The 27,968-nt window shown below is 46.2% G+C and overlaps 1 protein-coding gene across 1 annotated transcript in view; it reads left to right on the top strand.

The window, feature by feature from the left end:
* Positions 1 to 27,597, top strand: part of LOC311600098 (G protein pathway suppressor 2-like) — a 55,310-nt gene extending 27,713 nt beyond the window's left edge. Inside the window, exon 3 of the mRNA XM_084786393.1 lies at positions 23,349 to 27,597. Within this exon, the coding sequence (XP_084642519.1) occupies positions 23,446 to 24,435 (990 nt within the window). The 5' untranslated portion in view covers positions 23,349 to 23,445 and the 3' untranslated portion in view covers positions 24,436 to 27,597. The remainder of the gene's footprint in view (positions 1 to 23,348) is intronic.
* The last annotated feature ends 371 nt before the right edge of the window (positions 27,598 to 27,968 follow it).

The following is a 27,968-nucleotide window of genomic DNA, read 5'->3' as shown; positions in this document are numbered from 1 at the left end:
ACCTTTCCAATTTCCTCCTTGATGTAATTATTAGATAGTTCCCTTTCTCTGGCTGGAAAAGCATCTGTTCTGTGTTTCAGGGAAACACGTTCTCTAATAAGTGTAGGCTTCCCCAGCCAAGCAGAGGGCTGGTGCATGTGTCTTGGAGGGAACAAGGAAACGTTTTGCTGTAAATGGAAAAAGAAGGAAAAGCTGATGTAGAAAATTCACGGCTTCTCTTTCCATTCAGACAATGTTTTGAAATGTGTAAAGTTTGATTCGAGATTGGGTTTGGGTTGACATGACCTGGACACAGGCATGGTGTCTACAAGGCAGGTCTGCACCATCTGGCTTTGAAAACTGGAAAAGTTTCCGTGATGCTTTTGACACTGAGTGGACACTTATATTCTGTTGTTGGTGTCACTGGGGAAAAGTAGGATCCTTTAGGTCTTTGGATTCTTCTCAGTAAAGGAAAGTATCCCTTAGTGCCATTAAATAAGGCCTAGACACAGGGTTTGCTCCTCTGCAAGCTTCCAGCTTCTGCTGTCTTCAGTGCAAGCCCAACTCTTTTTAAACCCTTTCAGTTCTTCCCAGCATGAATTTCAACCAGCACCATCTTGGCACAGATATGTCATCCTGAAAGGCTTCATATGGGACAGTTTGGTGGAAAAACCTGCTACCGGCTTTTTGTTTGTGTTTGTTTTGTGAGTATGGTTTTTTTTATTTCAAGTAGTCATTATAGGGCTTTTTTTAAGTATTGCTAATTCTAGTATATTAGAGAAGACAAGTATGTCTATTATAGATAATGTACAAATATAAGGAATTATTATGTCCAGAAAAATTCAAATTATCATTATTTTTGAGCTAGCAAGAAAAGGGGGAATTAAAAAAAAGCCCTGTGCTCAGTGCAGCTGAAAGACACCCAAGCTCCCACCCTGACCCAAGTCAGGCACCACTATGATAAGCAAATACATGATGGAGAGATGGGAAGATGGAGCCTGTGGTAGAGATGGGAAGATGGAGCCTGTGGTAGAGATGGGAAGATGGAGCCTGTGGTAGAGATGGGAAGATGGAGTCTGTGGTAGAGAGATGGGAAGATGGAGCCTGTGGTAGAGATGGGAAGATGGAGCCTGTGGTAGAGATGGGAAGATGGAGCCTGTGGTAGATGGGAAGATGGAGCCTGTGGTAGAGATGGGAAGATGGAGCCTGTGGTAGAGATGGGAAGATGGAGCCTGTGGTAGAGATGGGAAGATGGAGTCTGTGGTAGAGAGATGGGAAGATGGAGCCTGTGGTAGAGATGGGAAGATGGAGCCTGTGGTAGAGATGGGAAGATGGAGCCTGTGGTAGATGGGAAGATGGAGCCTGTGGTAGAGATGGGAAGATGGAGCCTGTGGTAGAGATGGGAAGATGGAGCCTGTGGTAGAGATGGGAAGATGGAGTCTGTGGTAGAGAGATGGGAAGATGGAGCCTGTGGTAGAGATGGGAAGATGGAGTCTGTGGTAGAGATGGGAAGATGGAGCCTGTGGTAGAGATGGGAAGATGGAGCCTGTGGTAGAGATGGGAAGATGGAGTCTGTGGTAGAGATGGGAAGATGGAGCCTGTGGTAGAGATGGGAAGATGGAGCCTGTGGTAGAGATGGGAAGATGGAGCCTGTGGTAGAGATGGGAAGATGGAGCCTGTGGTAGAGATGGGAAGATGCAGCCTGTGGTAGAGAGATGAGAAGATGGAGCCTGTGGTAGAGATGGGAAGATGGAGCCTGTGGTAGAGATGGGAAGATGGAGCCTGTGGTAGAGAGATGGGAAGATGGAGCCTGTGGTAGAGATGGGAAGATGGAGCCTGTGGTAGAGATGGGAAGATGGAGTCTGTGGTAGAGATGGGAAGATGGAGCCTGTGGTAGAGAGATGGGAAGATGGAGCCTGTGGTAGAGATGGGAAGATGGAGCCTGTGGTAGAGATGGGAAGATGGAGCCTGTGGTAGAGAGATGGGAAGATGGAGCCTGTGGTAGAGATGGGAAGATGGAGCCTGTGGTAGAGATGGGAAGATGGAGCCTGTGGTAGAGAGATAGGAAGATGGAGCCTGTGGTAGAGAGATGGGAAGATGGAGCCTGTGGTAGAGAGATGGGAAGATGGAGCCTGTGGTAGAGATGGGAAGATGGAGCCTGTGGTAGAGAGATGGGAAGATGGAGCCTGTGGTAGAGATGGGAAGATGGAGCCTCTGGTAGAGATGGGAAGATGGAGACTGTGGTAGAGATGGGAAGATGGAGCCTGTGGTAGAGAGATGGGAAGATGGAGCCTGTGGTAGAGATGGGAAGATGGAGTCTGTGGTAGAGATGGGAAGATGGAGCCTGTGGTAGAGAGATGGGAAGATGGAGCCTGTGGTAGAGATGGGAAGATGGAGCCTGTGGTAGAGATGGGAAGATGGAGTCTGTGGTAGAGATGGGAAGATGGAGCCTGTGGTAGAGAGATGGGAAGATGGAGCCTGTGGTAGAGATGGGAAGATGGAGCCTGTGGTAGAGATGGGAAGATGGAGCCTGTGGTAGAGAGATAGGAAGATGGAGCCTGTGGTAGAGAGATGGGAAGATGGAGCTTGTGGTAGAGATGGGAAGATGGAGCCTGTGGTAGAGATGGGAAGATGGAGCCTGTGGTAGAGATGGGAAGATGGAGCCTGTGGTAGAGATGGGAAGATGGAGCCTGTGGTAGAGATGGGAAGATGGAGCCTGTGGTAGAGATGGGAAGATGGAGCCTGTGGTAGAGATGGGAAGATGGAGCCTGTGGTAGAGATGGGAAGATGGAGCCTGTGGTAGAGATGGGAAGATGGAGCCTGTGGTAGAGATGGGAAGATGGAGCCTGTGGTAGAGAGATGGGAAGATGGAGCCTGTGGTACAGAGATGGGAAAATGGAGCCTGTGGTACAGAGATGGGAAGATGGAGCCTGTGGTAGAGATGGGAAGATGGAGCCTGTGGTAGAGAGATGGGAAGATGGAGCCTGTGGTAGAGATGGGAAGATGGAGCCTGTGGTAGAGATGGGAAGATGGAGCCTGTGGTAGCGAGATGGGAAGATGGAGCTTGTGGTAGAGATGGGAAGATGGAGCCTGTGGTAGAGATGGGAAGATGGAGCCTGTGGTAGAGATGGGAAGATGGAGCCTGTGGTAGAGATGGGAAGATGGAGCCTGTGGTAGAGAGATGGGAAGATGGAGCCTGTGGTAGAGATGGGAAGATGGAGCCTGTGGTAGAGAGATGGGAAGATGGAGCCTGTGGTAGAGATGGGAAGATGGAGCCTGTGGTACAGAGATGGGAAGATGGAGCCTGTGGTAGAGATGGGAAGATGGAGCCTGTGGTAGAGAGATGGGAAGATGGAGCCTGTGGTAGAGATGGGAAGATGAATGAGAATGTGAAGCCAAGCATTTCATGTACTGTAGAGAAAAGTGGAGCTGGAGATGCCATGGAGGAAAAAAACAAAACAAACAAACAAAGAAAAACAACAACAAAACCCAGCAGATACCAGGAGCCTGTGTACCCACCTGAGATGATTTCCTGACCTGGGCTGTCACCAAGGGGCCTCTCTGGGTCTGTGGCCCTAAGGCAGCCAGGGTTTGTGGTCCATGTTGCAACCCTAGGCCATTTGGATATCTGAGGCCTGGGCTGTTGCCTGAGACCATGTTGGTGTCTGGGGGCCTGAACTGATCTGAGTGGCCTGTGCTGTCACCTGAGGACATGATAATGTCCTCACTGCCAATGTCTGGGTCCATCCGCGGTCCTGCTGCAGCCAGAGTATGTGTTGAGGTCTATGGACCAAGTTGCCACCAAAGGCCATGTAGACGTCCGTGGTCTGGGCTGTCACGTGAGACCAGTAGCTGTCTGAGACCATGCTGTCATGAGGGAACATACTGAAAGTGACCTGCATGGCTACCTGAGGCCGTGGTGACCTACAGACCCACTGTCACTGTCTGGGTCAATGGTCCTATTGCAGCTAGGGTCTGTGTTGATGTCCGAAGCCGGTGTTACCACCAAGTGTCATGAGGATGTCCCTGGTCGTGACTGCTGCCAGAGGCCATATTGATGTCTGAGCCCTGTGCTGAGGTGGCCCTTCTCTCACTGACCAGCTAGCTGGCAGTGACATAGGTGCAGGAGAGCTGGCGCCACCCCTCACTGGCTGCTATACTTGGGAGAGCCATTCCTGTCCCTCACCTGGACAACCCAGGAGAGCTGGCTCTGGTGGCATGGATGCAGGAAAGCCGGCCCTCTCCCTCCCCTGGGCACCATGGGAGAGCTAACTAGTGGTTTGGGTGCAGGAGAGCTGGTCCTGATGGCAAGGGCACAGGAGAGATGACAGACTGACCAGCTAAGCTACCATCCAGGCCCAGAGCTGGTTCACCCTAGCATCCACCCCACCTATGAGCTGCTGGAGTGAGTGAAGGGGCTGGCCTCACAAAACTAAAGCTTCAGAGTCTCCATGACTAGGGAAAACAGCAGAGTATCTGAGAGAAGTCTCAGTGAGGGTGCAGTATTGATGGTGTTGCAGAAGTCAGAGGCCTCAAACCAGACCAGTGACTCATTGCAGTGAACATTTGCAAGTAAGCTATTGGACAAAAGGGTGTACTGTGGGGACACACCATGACACACCACAGCTTCTACAGCAAGATGTTTTTATTCTTTATTTTCTTTTGCGGGGAGGAGGTTGAAGAGGTAGAGGCAGATATGAAGGGACTGGGAAATGAGTGAGATTGGGGTGCATGATGTGAAATTCACAAAGAATCAATAAAAATTTTAAGTAAAAATTTAAATAGGGGCATTGGCAAGGACATTTTAATACACGTAAGTCATTGTATTTTGGTCATATTTGCTCAGCATTCCCTTCCATTGCCCCACCTCCTCCTCTCTTACCTTCCTCATTCTGTTTTTATGTTATACATAAGTATATACTTAAACCTAGATTCCACATGTGGAGGAAATGCAGCATTTATCTTCCTTTTATTCCTTCATATTAATCTCTCTAGCCCCTCCTCCACTTACTGCTCTCTTTTTAGGACCCTTCCTGCCTCCCACATTATATAGACGCTAGGTAGATAGATCGGTGGTAACAGACAGATGGGTAGATTCCAGATTCTGCATATGAGAAAAAACATGAGATAGTTTTCTGTTGCAGGGTATTTGATCACACTGTGAACCCCCAGATTGTGGTGTTTGCTGGAAAAATCTGTTTCTAGCTGTGGTGTGGCTCAGCACTAGCACACAGCTTTGATCAAAGCACAGTTCTCCCATCACCATTTGTTAAAGAGGCTGTTTTTTTCTCCAATGTATGCTTTTGGCACCTTTGTTAAAAATTCTGGTAGTTGTAGCTGGGTGGATTGATTTCTGCATTTGGGGTTGTATTCAACACTTTGCACCAGTACCATGCAGGGTTTTGTTGTTGTTGTTTTGTTGTTTTGTTTTTTTGAGGTTTTTTGTTTTTTGTTTTGTTTTGTTTCGGTCACCATGGCTCTGGTATAATTTGAATCAGGTATGGTATTCATGATTGTGTTCTACTTTTTTGCATCAGTACCATGTGACTTTTGTCACTATGGCTCTGTGGCATAGTTTGAATCAGGTGCAATTCTTTCTGCTTTTGCTATTTGGTATCTGTTGTGCTTGCATGTGATTTTTGAGGCTTGCTGTTTTCTGCTTCTGTGAAGAAAGTCATTGGAATTCCAGATATCTGAAAAGAAGCAACTTAATAAAGAAAGATTCGCTGTGCCTCAGGCTCACAGCAGGGACGGTTTGCAGAGGAGCCAGCTGATGCGCACAGCACAGGATGCTTAGAGTGTGGCCTACTCACATCTTAGTGGACCAGAAAGCAGAAACCATGTCCTGAAGGCCAGTAGTTCCCATGGCTCCGGATCTAAATGTCCCATAATCTCTGCAGACTATCCCAACAGAAGAAGACCAAATGTTCAACTATGGGGGGCACTTCTCACTGAAACCATAACATTTCCACCCTAGCATTCCCAGGCTCATCATGTTTATCTTGGTGACAGCCACACCACCCAGAAGCTCCATGGTCTCCCAGTTCCCGTACAGTTCAAAAGTTCAAAGTTCCTCCTAAGAATCAAGCAACCTCTTAGCTTTGACTGCTGGAAGTTAAAAGCATGTTGCATGCTTGCAGCATAAGATAATGCACAGAGAGATTCTTATTCCTAAAGGGAGGAGTGTGGGCATATCAAGGAAAGATCAGACCAAAAAGAGTCCAAAACCCAGAAGAGCAAACATTAAACTTCATAGCTTCGTGTCCAGCATCTGGGGCTTGTGGTAGAACGGGATGATGGCATTGTCTGGGCTACTGCAGACTTGTGTGGCCTTTGCCCTGCAGCTCTGCCATGTGCAGCACACATGGCCTCTCCCTTGAGCAGGCTTTATTCTGCACCTTCAGCATTCCTTGGTGGATATCTTACGACCCAGGCACCTGCAGCATACAGGGACCCTGCTACATATCTCCCAGCCTCAGCAGCTTTCTGGAATCTTGACACAGACCTCCACAACCTCCACAACCCTCTCTCAATTGTATTCTAAACGCATGTAAAATCCATATTATGTAAAACTATCTGCTGACAGATAACAACGTAGCCAGGCCACCAGGGCTGTAGCTGCAGTGCCCTCTGAGCACCTGCCTGCTGAACGTTAGGAAGTATCTCCCAGGGCAGCCTTGCTCAGCTAGGATGTTTAGGAAGCTGCCTTTGTCAAGGCATGAATTATATTTCACTTATATTTTGCTATGACAAAGTATAAGTAACTGAAGAGAACATGGTTTAATTTTTTCTCATAGTTTTTGTGGGTACAGTTCTTCAATACAGGGAAAGCAGGGAGGTGAAAGGACAGGGTTGGCTGGTCATATTGTGACTTCAGTCTAGAATGAGACGGTGAGAGACAGGGAAGAGGAGAAGAGAAGGAGTCAGAGTCAGAGGAGAAGAGAGAGACTTTCAAGGGGATAATAATAATAATAAAAAGCTCCTGAATGGATTCCCAAAGAACATAAACATCTGAATGAAATAAGAAAGACAATACAGAATATAGAAATAGAATTCCATGAAGAAAAACCAAACTGAAATATTGAAAGAAAAAAAAACCCATAAGTTATATTTAAAGCTCTGTGAAAATGCCCCCAACAGAACACATGAAGGGGATCACGGTAGAGGATTGGAACACCACAAGAATGAAAAATCAGAGAAAACAAAGATGGTAGCAGTTGCTGGTTCCCACCATGGAGCTCTGAGGAGTACGAGAGGCCCATGGAGTCTCCAAAGGGGGATGTGGTGGCAGAAAGGGAGCCTGTGGGGCCCGCAGTAGCTCCAGAACAACTTCAAAGTGGGAGGGGGAAGTCTTATGTGAAGATGCTTTTAAAAACATAAACTCATGAAACTGGAAGGGAAGATGGCCGAACAGAGCCATCCTCGGCAGAGAATGACAAATTTATAGCCCTCACCTCTGCATCTCAGAAAGGCCATACCTGGTGAACTGTAGGGGCACCAACAGGGAGATACATCGTAGTTTGGGGTTCCTACAAAACAGGTCAATACTGAATAGGGCTGGCTCATCGTGGAGCTGCCTTGGCTGCAGCCTGTGCACTTGCCTGGCAGGGACATGGAGAGCATGGGGCAGCGGCGCTGCCTGCAGCCTACAAGCACAGCAGTCGCGCCAGGCGAGCCAGCAGAAAGATGAGTCCCGGCAACGCTCTATACAGTATTTATGATGCCATAGAAACCAGAAACCTTGAACCAGACCAACCACTCGTTGCAATGAATATCTGCATGTAAAACTGCTTGGGGAAAATATATATATATCATTGTACATTTCAGTTTCCAATGCCACTATGATGATTGAATATGCAATAGAAAGGTAGGAAAGATGGAAGAGCTGAGTGGCCTGTGCCCAGTGGAGAAAGGTGACAAGAGACAGGACTGTGGTGATGCCCTGGTTCTGAGCAATGACAGGATGACAGAAATGAATGGTTCATTTCTTTATTGGACTCCCTTGAAAGACCACTACGGTCTTGGCTACCCCTGGAGGCCATGAGGATGTCAAACGCCTGTGACATCGGTGGAGGCCAGGTGGTCTGTGCTGCTGCAGGAGGCCGTGTTAGTTTCAGTGGCCTGAATTGCTGCTGAAGGCAATGTTGATGCTCATGGTTTGTGCTGCCACTGGAACCATGTTGGTGTCTGTGGCCTGTGCTGCCACCTGAGGCCATGCTGATCTCCGTGGCCTGTGTTGCAGCCAAGGGTTATGATGGTGTCTGTGGCTGTGCTGCAGCAGAGGGCATTGTTGGTGTCTGTGGTGTGTCCTGCCACCTGAGGCCATGCTGAGGTCTGTGGCCTGTGCTGTTGCTGGAAACCATGTAGAAGTCATGACCCATGCTCCTGCCGACTGTAAAGGGCAAGGAAGCTGTATCTGCAGTGGTATTGATGACTGCAGCCTCACGGTTGAGAAAGAGGAACACAGAAGGCTTCTGTGACAACACCCCCTCCTCCCCCAAATACGTAACAGCCTAGACAGGAAACCGTCAAAGAGAACCCCTAAAAATTGTGATAAGAATGCTGAAGTGTAGCCCTCCACAGCTGATGGCTGTGAAGAAACACCATGGCCATAAGCAACCTGGGACAGAAACGGTTTATTTGCCTTGCATTTCCACATCACATTGAAGGATGTCAGAGAACAAACTCAAGCATTGCAGGAGCCTGGAGGCAAGAAGTGATGCTTGCTTGGCCTGCTTCCTTATAGGACCCAGGACCACTACCTGCGCAGGGGTTGTACCACCCACAATGGCCTGGGCCCTCCCCCCTACATCAACCACTAAGTAAGAAAATGCAGTACAGATTTGCCTGCAGGCAAATTTTATGGAAGCATTTCTCAATGGAGAGTTTCTCTTTCCAAATAACTCTTAACTTTTGTCAAGTTGATAATAAGCTAGTCAGAGTAGCACCACACCATCCAAGCCTTAGAAAGAAAGGATGGGAAAGGATATTCTAAACAAGTAGAATTATGAGACAGCGGTGTTGTTGTTCTTGTATTGGACAAAATAGTCCTCAAACCAAAAACAGACACAAGAGATAAAGAAGGTCACTTTATACTGATTAAGGGTATAATCCATCAAGAGGACATTATAATTCTAACCACAGACGCACAGAACACAGATACACCCACATTCATAAAGATAAAGACACAGATTATCACCAGCACAATAATAGTGGGTACCATCAGTGCCCTACTCTTACATCACACAGGTCACTCCAGAAAAAAAAAAAAAAGACAGAGAAACGTCTGGTCTAAATAATGTCATACATCAAATGGACCTAACAGACATCTATAGAATATTTTAGCTAAACACTGAAGAACAGCACACAATTTTCTCAGATATGCACAGTACTCTTAAAAATAGATTATATCATAAATCAAAACTTGAGTATTAACAATTTTTTTAAAAATTTAAGTAATTCCTTGTATTCTATCTGACCACAGTGAAACAAAGTTAGAAATAAACAGCAAGAGAAATTACAAAGAAGCACAAACTCACGGAGATTGAATAACACTATTGGATGATGAGTGGGTTATTGAAAAAAGTCAAGAAGGAAAATTTAAAATATCTATAGTTAATTTAAAATTAAATGAGAGCACCAAAATCTTTGTAGTACAATGAAAATAGTCTAAAGAGGGCGAGTTTATATAGTGTCAAGTGCCATTATGAAATCAGAGATGTCAGCCACGGGTGTGGGCACACGCCTGTAATCCCAGCACTCGGGAGGCAGAGGCAGGTGGATCTCTGTGAGTTCAAGGCCAGCCTGCTCTACAAAGCAAGTCCAGGATAGCCAAGGCTACACAGAGAAACCCTGTCTTCAGAAACAAAAAACCAAAATAAAACAAAACAAAAAACCAACCAAACAAAGAGAGAGAGAGAGAGAGAGAGAGGGAGAGAGAGAGAGAGAGAGAGAGAAGAAAAGAAATCAGAGATGTTGTCAATAAAAAACAGTGCACTTTATTGTTTTGAGAAGACAAGAACAAATTAAACCCAAAATCAGTGGATGGAAAGAAATAATTAAGAGCAGGAGGTAAATTTATAAAATGGAAACAAAATAATACAAGGAATTAATGAAACAAAATAAATAAAATTAGGGATGAAAAAGGGAAATATTACAATAGATACCAAGGAAATCCAGGAAATCTCACCTTAAAATTAGAAATTTTTAAAGGAAATAAATGAATTTCTAAATGCATAAGAACTACCAAAATTAAACCAAGATGAGATAAACAATTTAATAGATCTCTAGCAAGCAATGAGTTTGAAGCAGCAATTAAAAAAACAAAAACAAAAACCAAACTCTCCTAACTTAAAAAAGTCTGGCCCAGATTGTCAAAGGCCAGCTTCAACATTGTCAGATAGATTCACCGATGAATTCTACCAGACCTTAATGAGCTAACACCAGGCTTCTCAAATGAAGTGATTCCATAAAAACAAGACAAAAAACCAAACCAAAACAAGAACAAAAAACCCCACTACCAATCTTTTTATGGGGCTGGTCTACACACACACACACACACACACACACACACACTACAAACCAAGCTTCTCAAAAAAATAGATGGAAAAAATCTCAACAAAATACAAATCAGAGTCAAGAGACATAAAAAATCATATTGGCTTCATTCCAGCAATGCAGGGATCTGTAATATATGATATATATATCAGTTAACTAAATACATAGCCTAAATAGACTCAGGATTACAGAAATTACATGACCATGTCAATAGTCTCTCCTTACTGCCTTCTGATCAAGATGTAGACCTCTCAGCTCCTGCGGCACCATGTCTGCCTACACGTTGCCAATGCTTCCCACCATGATGACAATGGACTAAACCTCTGGACTGTAAGCCAGCCCCAATTAAATGTTTTCCTTTGTCAGAGTTGTCTTGGTCATGATGTCTCTTCCCTGCAATGGAAACCCTAAGACAGAAGTTGGTACCAGGAGTGGGGTACCATTGCTGTGATAGGCTTGACCTTGATTTTTGTTTGGAGGAACGTGGCCTGGCTCAAGAAGTTTCAGAGGAGAAGAATTTTAGTATGTTGCCCGGAGATCATTCTTGTGGTATTCTGGTGACAAGTGTGGCAACTTTTTGTCCTTGTCCAAAGAGTCTGCCTGAGGCTAAAGTGAAGAGATTTAGATTAATTATATCGGCAACGGGAATCTTAAGACAGCCTAGCATAAACTCTGTCCTGTGGTTCACTCATGAAGCGTGTTTTGATAAAACAGCAAGCAGAGAGAGGAAAAATATAAAACATGGTTCAAGGAGAAAGGGGCTAAATTCTGTGTTCAAGGGGATAAAGAGATTAAAGATGAAATGGACTAAGGGGAGTGGTGGCCTCTGGGAAAGATTCCACCCAGCTAAGCTTCCACTGTGTGAAACAAGAAGGAATTAAAGAGCAGTTTAAGCCCAGGTGTGATGAAACAAACCTTAAATCTTAGGAGACAGAGGCATGCAGATCTCTAAGATCAAGGCCAGCCTACTCTACAGATCAAGTTCCAGGACAGCCACGTTTAAGCAGTGAAGGCAACCATCAAAAACAAAATGCAGGTGAAGAGGTAATTACACGATCAGGATGGTGGAACCCTCAGTCCCTGCAGTGCCATGATAATGGACTGAACCTCTGAACTGTAAGGCAGCCCCAAACAACTGCTCTCTTTGATAAGAGTTGCCTTGGTCATGATGTCTCTTCACAGCAATGGAAACCCTAACTAAGGCACTGCTAAACTTAAGCCAGGAAGAGACCAACATCTTAAACAGACTCATAACAGACAAGGAGATGAAAGCAGTGATAAAAGTTCTTCCTGATGAAAAGCTTAAGTTCAGATAGACCCATAGTAGAAATCTACCAGGCTTTCACAGAAGATAGTTCATTAAATTGCTCAAAAGAAAGAAATATAATTAAAATCAAAATGAGACAGGGCTGTCCACTATCCTCACTCCTTTTCAATATTGTGTTTGGAACACTAGGTGGAGCAGTGAGGCAAGAGAAGGGAGCTAAAGGGTTACAGATAGGAGAAGAAGTGAATGGTTTTAGTTTTTGGGTTTTTTTTTTTAATTCCACGAGAAAACTTATAGAAACGATTGACAATTTCAGCAAAGGAAGCTGAGATCAACTTACAAAAATCAGTGTCCTTTCTATCCACCACCGGCAGCATGTGAAAAAGAGACGATGGGCACGCTTCCGTTCACAGTAGCCTCAAAGAAAGTAAAATATCCAGGAACACATCGAACTCAGAAAGCAAAAGAATGCAGCTTGCAGCTGCGAAGAAAGAGATTGAGAAAGACTCGAGAAAACGAAGGCTTCCCACACTCCTGCAATGATGGAATTAACATTGTGAAAATTATCATGCTCTGAAAAGCACTCAGATTCAGCACAATTCTAATAAAAAAAATCTCCACAGAAACAGAAGAAAAATTCTGAAATTCACACAGGACCACAAAAGATACAGGATGGCGACCAGAGCAATCCTAAGCAGGAAGCACAATGCTGGAGGAATTGCTATTCCAGATTTTAGGATATATTACAGAATTATAGTAATAAAAACAGCATGGTACTTTTACACACACACACACACACACACACACACACACACACACACAGACACAGACACACACATCAAAACAACAAAACAACAAAACAAAAACAAAACAAAACCAGGTATACATGTAGGTAGAGGAATTTTAATCCAGGGACATGGCTGCTCTGGCAAGGGTTCACATCCAAAGACCTAGCTTAGCTGGTGGAGGCTGGAAACTGAAGCCTTCAAGGTCCGGGCTTGCAGAAGATTAGAAGCCTCCAGGCCTGGGCCTAGGGATATTTAGATAGAAATAATTTGGGCTCATCCCAAGCCATGCACTAGTAAGGCCTGAGTATGGCTGCTGAGGGTTGGTTTGGTGCTACGTGTTCTAATGCTGATTACTGGCCCCCTGGTTGCCGGTTGCCACCTAGAAGAACACATTCTGATGTCACCTGTTTTTGTTGTGTAAACTTCGCTCTACCTAATTCAAGGTTAATTGGTTAATAAATATGCTGAAGCCTGTGGCTGGGCAGAGGAGAGGTTGGTGGGGCTTAGGTTCCTAGGCTTGGGGTCTCGAGGGACCACAGGTTGGAAGGAGGAAGAGAGGAAGGAGGTCTGTGACTGGAAGGGATGAACTAGGAGTGGCAGGTCAAGGGACGTGGGCCATGAGGACAGACTGATGGAGCAGAAGCCGCCTGGGAGCCATCAGATTGGCAAGCGATGAGGTTTTATGTGGGTTTTAAGGGTTGTGGTATTAGAGTAGCTCAGAACCTGCCCAGAATGATGCCTACGGCTTAGTAATAAATCACAGTCGCTCTGTGTCAATCATTAGGGAACTGGCTGATTAAAGAAAACTGCTGCCATACATTATTATTATTAGTAGTAGTAGTAGTAGTAGTAGTAGTAGTATTTTATTATTATTAATCATTTTATAGTTGGTTCTCATCTCATCCACTCAACTGAGGAGATAAACAACATTAGCACACGTAGGCCAATGGAATGACAAAGAAGACCAAACATGAGTGTACATAACGACAGACATCTGACATTCACCAAAGATGCCATAAACATACATTGCAGGAAAAACAGCATCTTCAACAAATAATGCTGGAAAAACTGCATGTCTGTAAGTAGAAGAATGGAAGTAGGCCAGTGGTCACTTTGCACAAAAATTAACTCCATATGGATCAAAGACCTCAGTGTGAAACCTGAAACTGCTGGGAGAAAACTTAGGCAGACCATTTTACATAGAGCTGTGGGAAAGGATGTTCTGAACAGAACTCCATTTACCTAGGAATAATTTAGGCCAGAAATTGGCAAGTGGGGCCTCATGAAACAATAAAAACTTGCATATAGCAAAGAAAACAATCCAGTGAAGACAAAGCCCACATGGTGAGAGAGAAATTTGCTAGCTATGCATCTGATGGGGATTAATATTTATATAATATTTATAGTATAATGTATAATATATAAATTTCATATTATATATTATATTATTTTTATATAATTAATAAAAACAAAGAAAACAAAGACTCAAGCCAACAAACAACCCAATTGAAAAAATGGTTGACAGAGCTGAACACATAGGTCTCAAAAGAAGAAAAAAAATTAAGAAATACACTTATTCAGCATCCTTAGCAATTAGGGAGGCTCAAATTAAAACTACTTTGAGATTTCATTTCATCAAGTCAGAATGGCTGAGATCAAGAAAACAATTGATAACAAAATCTGGGATGGATGTTGGAGAGAAAGAACCCCCCAGTCACTAGTGGGGAACCAGGCCCAGGAAGACAAATGCTACCCTGACACCGAGTCTTTCTATGTATTCTAGGAAGCCCTGGCTGGCGTGGAGCTCCTTATGTAGAACAGGCTGGCCCCAAACCTACAGAAAGTCACCTGCCTCTGTCTCCTGAGTGCTGAGATTAAGGGTGTGTGCCACCCCCTTCCCACCACCCCCCTCACATCTTCCCTCTTACTTGTGGTGAAATACACCTGCACCCGCACCCGCACCCACACCCACACCATGTTGGTCAGTGTTTTATCACTACAACAGGAAAGCCAGTTACAACACCCAGCCTCAGCTCCATAGTAAGTTTGGGACCAGCTTAGACTATATGAGACACCCATACCAAAAAAACAAAAACAAACAAACAAAAAACTAACCAACCAAAAAACAACTGGAGGGCAAAATACTAGCATTCATAGGCGTTTAGACGTTTGTTCTAAAGCAGATGGGGCTGACGGGTTCAAAGGCTTGGATAAACAGCTGCAGACAGCGTGGAAACGCTGAGAACCAGCGTCAGAAGTGGGGCCTGGCCACATGGCTGAACTGTTAACACACTGGACTTCCTTTGGAGGAGCAAAGACAGTGCTTCCCTGAGATTGAGTCTACCCCAGGTGAAGATGCTGTTCGGTTAGGAATGTGACGTTAATGTAGCTGCTACAGCCACAGCAGACTTGAGAAGGTGGGTGTCAACTGTGAAAGATGTTCTGCTATGGTTAAGGTGGTACCCAACTGCATGTTATGCTACAGATAAATCTTTCGTGAAAGAGTGAGTCAACTGATTCAGCAAATATCCCCGCTGACTTAAGAAACTGCCCAAACTACCGCAGCCCTCGGTACCCCGTGCCCTGTTTATCAGACATCAGTACACCCACAAGACTATGGTTAAAGCTTAGATGGTTGGGAGCCATTTTAGCAGTAGGGTATTTTTTATCAAAGGATGCACATACTTAACAGACTGTTCACTGTACAGTCTAGAACAGTGGTTCTCAACCTTCCTAATGCTGCGACTCTGTAATACGGTTCCTCATGGCGTGGTAAGCCCCAACCATAAAATTAGTTTTGGTGCTACTGCATAACTGTGATTTTGCTATGGGTTATGAACTGTACGAAAATATCTGTGTTTTCCAATAATCTTAGGCGGCCCCTGGGAAAGGGTCGTCCGATCCCCACAGGCTGAGAACGGTTCCTCTGAGGGCTGATGCAGGCTTCCACGCAGCCATGTATGTACTCCACGCACCCTGCGTGGCCCTACTCCCAACTCTTCCCCCTCCCTTCTGCTCCTAATGGTTCCCTTGTTCCTTTCCTGCGTTTTATTTATTTATTTACCTACACATGATATTATACAAGCCAACCAGTTCCTCGTCTTTCCCTATAAACAAAATGGTTTCATTCTGCTGAATAAAACTCCACTGTAGGGCTGGAAAGAGGGCACTGCGGTTAAAAGCACATGCTGTTCTTGGGGGAGGATCTGAATTTCCCACAACAGGTGGCTCTCGGCCATCTGTCAGTCCAGCCCTGGGGGGACTCGGCACTGGTTTTTGTGGGCACCACACTCATATGCACAAGCCCACACACAGAGGTATACACACACACACACACACACACACACACACACACACACACAGAGGCACGCACGCACGCACGCACGCACGCACACACACACATGTTTAAAAGGTTTTAAACTCCACTGTGTCTCCACAGCACATTTTTCCTATCTGGTGGTGGCACCCAGGCTGACTGCCGTGCACTCTGCTCGCTCCACTAGCCTTTCTGTCTCAAGCAAGTTCAGCATTCCCACAGGGGCCGCTGCAGGTCAGCTTACAGCCTTGGCTGCATAGGGGTTTGTGTTCTTTGGCACTCTCTGAGTTACTAATTGTGGGATAAATTTGGTGTTAGAAGACTTGCTCATTCTTATTTTTAAAAGAACTGGGTGTCTCCCTCCCCCTCACACTCTCTCTCTCTCTCTCTCTCTCTCTCTCTCATACACACACACACACACACACACACACACACACACACACACACACACGCACGTCTGATTTTTTTTGTAAGAAAACAGAAATGGCTGGTGCTTCTGCATGGCTGCAACGAGAGACATGCTCTCCCAACAAGTGGCAAAGGATTAGAGACAGAAACCCACTTAATGAAAGGAATCTTAGGACCACCCACATACTCAGGCTCTTTCCCAGGCCCAGCACAAGACCTAGCGATGTGTTAAAACTTCTATAAAGTTTGTACTAGTGTGACATTTATCATAACCACAATTAGAGGCGATTTTTTCATCACATTTCTCTTGGCCACATACTTACTCCAGCTGGGCTCTATTGAATAGCTCCGGGCATCCCTTGGATCTGGTTTTGGGGTTGGGGAGTTTGGGGGGGTGGAGTTTGGGATTCTTGTAGTTTGGTGTTAATGGGGAGACTCTGTTTGCCATCATTTCTGTGGAGCTGTTTGTTATTGCAAGGTGGGCTGGTGCCACCACTCGCTCCATGCGATGACATATAGGTGTGGACTGCGGTCCTGTTGTGATAAGAGTGTGTGCCCAGCATCAAAATGATGTTGGTAGAAATGCCAACAGCAAGAGCCAGTTCACAGGGAACTCTGATATACCTTGTTAGACAAAAACAACGCTAAGCTCAGGATGTGATTCTCATAGATAACTAATCAAAATAAAAGTGCTCAGCTGTACGGAGTGCCGCACGCTGGTATGGGAATCCCGTGAAGGAACGCTTAAAAGGCATGGGTCTTCCGCACACTCTGAAAGAATGGTTTCTGCAGGCAAAGTCGCGCCTCTTATGAGGTCCAACAATGAATCATAAAACAGTTATTTCAAGCTGGGTGCAGTGGTGTGCTCCTATAATCTTAGCCCTCAGAAGTCAGAGGCAGGAGGATCACTGCCATTTTGAAGCTAGCTTGGTCATTGTAGTGAGTTCCAGGGCAGCCAAGGTTACACAGTGAGACTCTTGTAACAACAACAACAACAACAACAACAACAACAACAACAACAACATCAGTATACTAACTATGCCAGAAGAGTGTGTTATCTTTCCGGGGAAAACACTAGAAACTTGCTACTATACAGAGACATGGTCAAAGAGCATGCAGCCAAAACACATAGGAAAAACAGGCTTTCAGGCAGAAAATGTTAAAAATAAATAAATTAGGTAACGTTTATGATATTTATCAGTTTTTAGAAAAATAATTTGATATATATTTTTTTAATTAAACTGGTAGACTGAGCTAAGATCTGTGCTTGCTGTTGTACGTGGACATCATCCCAGGCCTGCAGGTTGACTAGGACAGAAATGCTGAGGACAGGTGGTGCCTCTTTTCCTGAGCAGGGGACAGCCACTGCTTTTTGTCCTACCCACCCCCACCCAGCATTCCACGCCTTCAGAATCAGGCTGAATTAGAGCCAGCAGCTTTGGGGGGGGGGGGCATCTTGTGGCCATCAGGTGGCAGGACTTCTCTTTCCCCTTAATCATACGAGCCAATTCTCTTTATATTGGAACCCACATGCGCTGTGCTCTGCCTGCCTGTCTCTCGGTTGCCTGCCTACTGCCTATCTGATCCACTTGTATGTGTACATTGCTTCTTCCCACCTTTCTGGATAACCAATTAATATGTCTTTTGGAGATATATCTAAGCTGTCATACACATACGCAGTCCATTCCTTTTCACTGATGAGTACTGTATCACTATTTCCCTGGTGAACATTTGGGTTACTTTTAGGCTTCGTTTATTATGAATACATAGGCTATAAATATTGTGTCATTTTGGGAAGATGGGTTTCCACTTCTCTTGGGGATGTGCTGTAGAATTGCTATATCCTATGGTAGATAATTAGTTTCCCGAAGTAGCCGCACTGTTTTAGCCTCTAAGCGTGCTTAATGAGAGCAGTGGTTGTTTTATATATGTGTCTGCATCCTAATGAGTGTGAGGTGGAGTCCTCTGTGTGGGTTCAGTTTATATTTCCCTGGTTAATCATGATGTTGAGTGCCTTAGGTGTCTCCTAGCCATTCCTACACCCTCCTTTGTGAAGTGTTTTCTCAAATCACTTGGGCATTTTAATTTGGATTATCTTTTATTAATGCTGTATGAAACTATATAGATTCAATTCATTTTTAAAATTAATCCAGATCCGTCTATCTACCCATCTGTCATCTATCTCTCAATCTACCATCTGTCCATTGCCTTTCAAGCATATATTTTTATCCAATCTATAGTGTGTCTCTCATGGCTTAATTTTGAAATTTTGGATTTTTTTTTCGAGACAGGGTTTCTCTGTGTTAGCCTTGGTTGGTCTGTACTCTCTTTGTAGACCAGGCTGGCCTCAAACTCACATCGATCCACCTGCCTCTGCCTCCCAAGTGCTGAGATCAAAGGCGTGTGTCACTGCGCCTGGCTCCTTACATCTCTTAACCAACAGCTCTTGTGTCCCCACCACCTACGCCACAGCTCCTAACATCCACTGTCCTCCTCTCTACTTCTTTGAATTCATCACACGTAGATTCTACATACGAATGAATGCATGCAGTGTTTATACCTCCGTGTCTAGATTGTTTCTCATAGCATAATGTCCCCCAGGTAAACCTTGTGAGCAATGACAGGATCTCTTTCTCTCTTTGGGCTGAATCACAGTCCGCTGCATCCCTTCTTTTCCCTCAGCATCATCAGCACTGGACTGTGTTAGTGGCGCTATGTGAGCACGGGGGTGCAGGCATCTCTCTGACATACTGTTTATTTCCTTGAGTACACAATCCAAGGATGGCGTTGCTGGACCATAGGGCACTCACTCATTAATGAAATTTTCTGCTTCATTTATAACTGTATAACTTTAATATTTTCTATCGCATTTACAATTGCATTTAAATTTTCTTCTTCTCTTTGCTAGTTAAGCTTGTTGACTTTGCGTCTCCCTCCCTCCAGGGTTCTTTGTTGGGCCTAGCTTTTAGCAAATCTGGGTGCGTATTTATCTCTTCCTCCCTCACACCGAGGAGAGGAGTGGCATGGGTGAACCAGGCTGTCTGTCCTTCCCTCAAGAGCCCTCTTTCTTGCGTTTGCATCCCAAACAGGGCTTCTCTCATCTGGCCTCCTTAAAGCACAGGAGGGTCTTCTGAGCAGAGTTATCAGACACTGGTGATTTCAGGTGCTGGGGAACCTTCTTCTGCTACCTTGCTGTTGACACCCCAGCCTGCAAGCCTCTTGCTTGGAATTGTGGCGTTTACTGGTGCACAGATGAATGCTTTGCACAAAACGTAAACAGTTCTCCTCATTACTCCTGCCCTTTCCTCTCACTCTCGCTAGGAGATTGGCGTGGACAGAGGACCCGAGCTCCTCTGAGACTTTTTGTTCACTTCTCTTCTCTGTCCTTCACACTGGACAACTCTGCAAATCTATAGAATTGCTGACATTTCCCTGTTTGCTGCTGGGGATTGAACCTGGGGCTTGAACCTGGGGCTTGAACCTGGGGCTTGAGCACACGAGGCCAGAGCTCTAGCACTGGGCTGCAACCTGGGGCTTGGATCTTTGAGTGCTGAGATCTTACATACTAGAGGGAGAAAGGGTGGTGCAAGAGGGAGACAGCCAATCCTTTGGTGTCTCTTTCTATAAGGCCACCAACCCTGTAAGGAAAGCCCTTTCCACAGTCATGCCTCAGCTAAGCCAGCTGTCCACCAAAGGTCCATCTCCAAATACCACCCTATTGGAGGATCAGACTTCAAGGTGTAGTGGGTTACACATTCTGCCCATGACAAGTCTCAGTGGCCTTCAGGAGACTCTGAAGCATAAGAGGATTAATTACCCAGCATGCATTTGAGGTAGGACTATTTGGGGGGGGAGGGGCAGGACATGTGTGTGTGTGTGTGTGTGTGTGTGTGTGTGTGTGTGTGTGTGTGCCCGCGCGCGTGCCAGTGTCCTGTGTTGTGCTACAAACCACTTGCAGTGTTAGTGTGACTTTGTGTAATTGTCCTTATGTACCCATGGCTTTCTGTGGTACAGACAGATGCTGTTATTGTGCCAGTGACATATTATTATTGTGTCTCATGGTCTTTGGCATCATCAAGAATTCTGCTACTTGCTGGGTGGTGGCTCACACCTTTAATCCCAGCACTTGGGAGGCAGAGGCAGGTGGAACTCTGTGAGTTCAAGGCCAGCCTGGTCTACAAAGCAAGTCCAGGACAGCCAAGACTACACAGAGAAACCTTGTATTGGAAAAAAAAACCCTGCTTCTCATTTGAAACATTTTTCCCCCTTCAGTGTTTTCTGAGCTCATTCTCCATATCTTGCTTTTGTGTGTTTTTCATGCCTGTTATACTTTCACATCTTCTCAGTTCTAGCTGTTTGGAATCTGACTCATTGTCTCTTGACTACACCCTAGCTGATATTTGCTCTATCATGAACCTGTAAGTACTTTTCTCTGACATGTGAGTGTCGTTTTTAATGTAATTTTCTGATTGGTTCCTTGTGAATTTCACGTCATGCGCCCCAATCCTTCCTCTCCTCTAGTACCTGTCCTCTACCCTTGTAATCTTCCCCCGCCCCCGCTAACAGATTTTTTAAAAAAGCCTCACATGGAAGCTGTAGCGTGTCACAGTGTGTCCCACAGGAAACCCTTTTGCCTACACTTCTTTGCTTACTTACAAACGTTCATTGCAATGACTTGTTGGTCTGGCTTGCGGCCTCTGGCTTCTGCTATGCTATCTATACTGGTCCCCACAGGGACTCCTCTTGGATACCCTGTGGTTGCCCTGTGTCATGGAGATTCTGCAGCTTTGGCTCTGTAGAACTGGCCCCTTCACAAGCTCCAGCAGTTCATACATGGGGTAGATGTTGGGGTGGGTGAACTCTAATCCCTGGATCTGGGCCTGCGTGGTATCTGAGCTGGTCAGCCCACGGGGTCCCCTCTCCGGCCTGGTGAGTGTCTTCTTCCTTGCACTGAAATGGCTGATATTTGCTTTAGGAAATATTTTATTGTTCCATTTCCCATATGCTTTGCTTTAATATATAGTCTGTTTTCTTGACGCTTTAAAAGTGCTTTTTGGTCTTTTTGAAACTCTGAAAACGTATTCTCTTTTTGCTCTCCGTCTCTGTGCTGTGCGTCCTGGGTACACTTGCACTCACGTTTCCCGCAGGACATGGTCACTTTGGATGAGGGGCCACCTACTCCAGCAAGGCTTTTCCTTTTTTTTAAAAACATATTTTATTAATTTATTCATATTACATCCCAATTGTTATCCCATCCCTTGTATCCTCCCTTTTCTTCCTCCTTCCCATTTTCCCCTTATCCCCCTCCCCTATGACTGTGACTGAGGGGATTTCCTCCCCCTGTATATGCTCATAGGGTATCAAGTATCTTCTTGGTAGCCTGCTGTCCTTCCTCGGAGTGCCACCAGGTCTCCCCATTCAGGGGACATGGTCAAATATGGGGCACCAGAGTCCCATGAATGTCTTCATTTATCAAGAAAGTGGGACAGAGGGGGAGGACATCCTATTGGGACTCTAGGTGAGAGAAGCATAGGGGAATGGGGAAATAGAAGGATCCAGAGGGTTCTAGAAACCTACGAAAAGAACATTATGATGGGAGGATCTGGGCCTAGGGGTCCTGCACAAACTATGGCACCAGCCAAGGACAATACGTGCAGTAAACTTCGAACCCCTACCCAGACCTAGCCAATGGACAGGACATTCTCCACAGTTGAATGGAGAGTGGTGACTGACTTTCAGAATCAATAACTCTGCCGGCCTTATCCCCAAGTTAAGTCACACTGGAAGACACTGGGGCTATCTCAGCTCATGACACAAGCTCTGGAAACCTTTCCCTTAGATCTGTGGTGCATGCCTCTGACTGCGTCTTCTTAGTCTACAGGCCAGTGAGCCTGTGGTTTTACTCAAGGGTCAGTCAGTTCTATGAACGGGTTGTGGCTTGCCCTTAGGCCAACAGCCACCTAAACGAGGAACTTTCGCAGGGCCAGCGCTGTTATTCCCTCTACCAAGTCTATCCCAGCGTTGTCCTGCGGTCATTGCTTTCCTTTCAAACTGTTTTGAATGGAGTCATGGCTGCCACTTGCAGGAAGTCTGGTCCATGCCAGCTCTCCCACTTCCAGGACACACTCCTGTTTCAGATTTTCCCGGGTTTTTTGTCTAGCTTCATCCTGAGCATTTGAATGTGTGACTCTTCTCGTGTCTACAAAGGGCTCTGGCTGTTAATGTGCGTTAGCTTCTTCCTGTTTCGTTTTGTGGGAGGGAGTTTTTATTTTATATTTGATATTAATTCATTCGTTCTTTAGCTCATTCATTAATTCATTTTATAGTAATTGTAGGTGTTTGCAGTCTCCCATCCATTTGGAAATGTTCTTTCCTGCCCCAGGTTCACTGATCTAGAAGGGTTAAGTGAGATGGTTTGCTGCCTTGCTGGCTCAAGAGCGCCCTCTCCTGTAGACCTGAAAGAATTGTGGCTTTTTTTAATACCTTTTTTTTTTTTGGTAGCTGTCTTTTGATTTTTATTCTACTAGTTATTGCTTTTAATTAAAAAAAATTTCATTGGCTGCTAATAAGGTGTGGTAACTGTAAGAGTGTGCTCATTTTGTGGAAAGTCAATGAGCTGCACACTTACTATATGTGGATATTATTTATATATGAATGGTATGCTTTGATTAAATGCCAAATATGCACAAGTCCATAGTTTTTAGTGGCTAATGGGGGAAAGATTATATTGAATAAAATTACCTTCTATATCCCACCTTTATGGCCAATCCTTCCGCCACCCCCTATTTTGAGGCAGAGTCTCACTGTTTAGCCCCAGATGACCTGGAACTCACACCGTAAACCAGATCTCAAAGGCAGAGATGCACTGGCCTCTGCCTGTGCTGCCTTCAAAGATGTGCATCATTACACCTACCTTAGTCCACTTATCTCTATCCATTTGCTACTCTAAGAATATATATATATATATATATTCCTGATATTTATATATATGATAGTAAACATTTCCTTTATTGTTCTCATATTTCCCCACTAGAAAATGAAGCCAGGAGGCCCCGGAGTAAGCACCGCCTGAGGCCTGGCAGTCAGTGACAGAGCCAGGCGCCCACTGCCCAAGAGTCGCCAACAGCATCATGCCCGCACTGCTGGAGCGCCCCAAGCTTTCCAACGCCATGGCCAGGGCTCTGCACCGGCACATCACAATGGAGAGGAAGCGCAAACGGCAGGAAGAGGAAGAGGTAGACAAGCTGATGGAGCAGAAGATGAAAGCCGAGCAGGAGAAAAGAAGGAAGAAGGAGATGGAAGAGAGAATGTCCCTGGAGGAGACCAAGGAACAAATTCAGAAGCTGCAAGAGAAACTTTCAGCTCTACAGGAGGAGAAGCACCAGCTTTTCTTGCAGCTCAAGAAAGTTCTGCATGAGGAAGAAAAACAGAAGCGAAAGGAACAGAGCGACCTCACCGCCCTGACACCAGCCGCGTACCAGCAGAGCCTGCCGGTTCACACAGGAGCTCACCTCCTCACCATGCACGCGAGTCCTGGAGGCCACAACCGCCCAGATATCCTCATGGCGGCCGAGAGAGCCAAGCAGATGTTTGGATCCCAAGTGCTTACGGCCCAGCACTACATGGGAGCGGCAGCTGCTTTCGCAGGAACCCCAGAGCATGGACAGTTCCAAGGCATTCCAGCGAGTGCTTACGGGTCTGCCCAGCCCCTACCTCACTATGGGCCTACACAGCTAGCCTACAGCCCTAGCCAGCAGCAGCTCAGGGCCCAGGCAGCATTTCCTGCAGTGCAGTACCTAGCTCCGCCGCAGCCACACCCCTATGCAGTGCACGGCCACTTTCAGCCCACTCAGACAGGGTTCCTCCAGCCTGGTAGTACCCTGTCTTTGCCAAAGCAGATGGAACGTGCCACTCAGCAGACCAGCTTCTCCGAATCATCTTCTCTGTGGCCCATGTACGCCCAGGCTCTGCACCCAGGCCCTGGACTCATGGCTTCCCCCCAGATGCACGTGCAGATGCAAGCAGTGGCAAAGCCAGGCGTCACCGCCACTACCAGCCAGCCTAGCCCTCGGCTCCCTTTCACCCAGTACAGCCAGAACCCACGGTTCTACCACAAGTAGCCACCAGATAACGCCAACCTACCCTCCGTCCCTCAGGGTGACCTTCCTGTGTGTCCCAAACCAATAAAATCTACCCACTACCAAAAAAACCCAAGAAAAGAACCGAGAGAGAGAGAGAGAGAAAGAAAGAAAGAAAGAGGAAGAGGAAGAGGAAGAGGAAGAAGGAAAATGAAGCCATGGAATGCGGAGACTGGAGGCTGGGAGTAGGAACAGGGTATAGTGACGTACACTGTGAGACTGCCATAAGACGAAGCCAATTACTTACTATTCTAGCTAGAACTACTAATTAAGAAGATATAGAGGATAGAAAATGTTACTGTGTCCACCCTTTAAAAATACAAAAAAGAGGAGGAAGGCTATGTGGGGGATGAGGAGGCAATCACTCGTGAAGCCAGACTGGTTTTTTTTTATTATTATTATTCATTGTTTAACTTTTGTTGCTGTACACAATGATTTTTTTTTATTTAAAGGTTTACTTTCACTATTTAAGACTATTATAGGTTCGAGTGTCTGCACGTGGGTGTGTGCACACGAGGGCAGAGGTGTGAGATTCCCTGGTGTTACAGACAGCTGTGCGCAGCCTGAGGCGAGGGTGGAGAGTCACTTTCAGGTCCTCTTTGGGGAGAGCAGCAAATGCTCGTATCCACTGAGTCGTCTCTCCAGCTCCAAGACACAGCTTTTTGAAGACAGATTTCTCTTTTTATGTGTTTGTGTGCAGGAAGTGGAAGTCAGGAGGTGGAGTCAGAGCCCCTGGGACTAGAGTTACAGGTGGTGGTGAGCACTTGACCTTGTGGATGTTGGGAACTGAACTCTAGTCCTCTGCTAGAGCAATGAGCAACTTCAACTGAGTGATGAGCCATCTCACCAGGCTCCAGATAAAACATCTTTTTAATTTTATATATATATTTTTTTCTGCAGAGCTGGAGATCCAATCGTGAACATCCCAGACAGGTGCTTTGTACTAAGCTGTGCTCCCAGTGAGACTGACCTTTAACCCTTGCTCTCACTTCCTTATTTCACCTTACATTTATTCATACTAATAATTTATTGTTTCACTCTACTGAATATTCCATATGTGATTGCATTATCTAGAATCACAATTTATTGTTCTACCTGTTGCTGCCTGTGGGGCTGTCTTTCCATTTTGCCATAAACTGGCAAACACCCTCAAGGTCAAAGGTGTGCCAGGCGGGTGTGTGCTTCTTTGTACATGGGTTTTGTGGTTTCACAATTGCCCGCTGCATAACCTGCCACACAGCAGAAAGAATGAGCCCTTTGGGATGGGACCAGCCTGCTGTCATCCTCCTTCCTGAAGCCACCAGCAGCTGCCTAGGAGAAGGCTCCAAGTGCCTGACCAGGGACAGTCTCAGTGTGTGCGCAGGCCTACCTTCTCCTCAGATCACAGCTTTTCTTGTTTTTTGTTTTTATTTTTTCAAGATAGGGTTTCTCTGTGTAGCCTTGGCTGTCCTGGACTCGCTTTGTAGATCATGCTGGCCTTGAACTCATGGCGATCTGCCAGCCTCTGCCTCCCAAGTGCTGGGACTAAAGGCGTGCGCCACCACCGCCCGGCAGATCACAGCTCTTACTGCTCTTTTCTTCCTGCGTTCCCCACTGGTGTTCTCTCTGCCCTTCTCTCTCTGCCTCTGTTCCACACAGGGTCTTTGTACGTGGGAGTTTCCACAGTGGGAAGTGCTCTTTTCCCACCTGGTCCACAGCCTCCCTCGCAGAGCAGGTGCCGTGTGAAATGGTTCTGAGGCCAGCACCTGCCATCTGTGCTATCTCATGTAGCCGTGGCTGACACAGGAAAGGTTTACAACTTGCTGGCTCTACACTTTGCTGGTTGTTGGGGGCCCACGCTCTGTGACGTCCCTCCTAAGGTGGAGTGAGCATCCACTGTCTGGAACAAGGTCTGCTCTTGGGCTGGACTTAGACACAGCTCTGGAGGCCATGAAATGATACATAGGGTTTATGCTCCTGAGTGACAAAGCAAGTATATGGTGCCACTCAGCCATAGAGAGCCAAATAGGCCAATCTAGCAGGTGTTCTGAAGGTAAGTGACTCTATGGGCCACTGCAATCCTCATACTGTTTTTTTTTTACACAGTGTTTCTCTAGTTTAAGGGAATACAGGACAAACCTGTGTACCCATCACTCATTTGAGGCCTCAGACTGCCCTTCTTGTTACCTTCCTCCGTTTCCAAGGAGCAGCCACTGCGTAGCTTTTGAGCAGCTCTAAGTCAGTGTGGTGCTGCTGGTAAGGGGTGGGGCTTAGGGGAGGTCTCCAGATCACAGGAGGGCATACCCCTGGAAGGCATTGGGCACCCTGATCCTTTCCATCTCTTTTGCTTCTCAGGCTTAAGGTGCGTAAATTGGTTCCTCTATAGCTACATGGTCCTGCTGTGATGCACTGACTTGCCACAGGCTCCAAAGCAATGGAGCCAAACAGTCATGGCCTTGAACCTCCCAAACCATGCCTCAATGTCACCCCTCTATGTGGATTATCCAAATATGTGCCGTAGTAATGGAAATCTGACCAACATACACACCATGCCTTTATTACTTATTTGTGTTTGTTGACATATAGTGTACACACATACATGTACCTGCTCATGTGTGTGCAGGAGCATATGTATGGCCACATGTAGTGAGAATTTTGGTGTCTTTAAAAACCTAGCTATGTTGTGTAAACATGTTTTTGTTTTAATCCCAGATGTGGGATATGGGGCTGCTTCAGACTGTCCATAGCAGCTTACTGTGTGCCTCCTGTGTGCTCTGGCAGGGGCGTGATTCTGCCAGCTGAAGACAATTTGATTCTGGGGACTCTAAAGAGGGTATATAAAAAACCAGAGCCCCAAGAGAGGAGGCTGGCTATTCATCCTGCTGCTGCTGCTCCTGATGCTGTTGGTTTGTCAAGTGGTTGAGAAAAAAGAGACAAGAAATTGGAGATGAGGATTGGACTTGTCCTAAGGAACTCAACGCCTTTAGTCATCAGGAAGCAGTCTAAAAAGAACTCAACACCTCCTTTCCCCTGGAACCTTCTTTGTCTCCTACCTAGTGTTGGGGGGTTGGAAGGGAGGTAGAGATATAAAAACCCAAGTGAAATAGATAAACAGGATATGCCAGCAGCCATGAATGTGCCTATGGAGGCTGGAGGGCAATGCTAGTATGTCTTTTCCATCTACTTGAGACAACGGCAGCCTCGCTGAACCAGAGCCGGCCACTGGCTAGACGCGTTGGCCAGCAAGGCCTGGGGGTCGGCCTGCTTCTGAGCCCTCAGCAAGGCCTGGGGGTCGGCCTGCTTCTGAGCCCTCAGCAACGCCTGGGGGTCGGCCTGCTTCTGAGCCCTCAGCAAGGCCTGGGGGTCGGCCTGCTTCTGAGCCCTCAGCAAGGCCTGGGGGTCGGCCTGCTTCTGAGCCCTCAGCAAGGCCTGGGGGTCGGCCTGTTTCTGAGCCCTCAGCAAGGCCTGGGGGTCGGCCTGCTTCTGAGCCCTTAGCAACGTCTGGGGGTCGGCCTGCTTCTGAGCCCTCAGCAAGG

Source organism: Acomys minous, assembly GCF_964271855.1.
Source record: "Acomys minous genome assembly, chromosome: 6".
In the NCBI taxonomy this organism is placed as follows: Eukaryota; Metazoa; Chordata; class Mammalia; order Rodentia; family Muridae; genus Acomys; species Acomys minous.
This window is presented reverse-complemented; position numbering and strand designations above follow the sequence as displayed.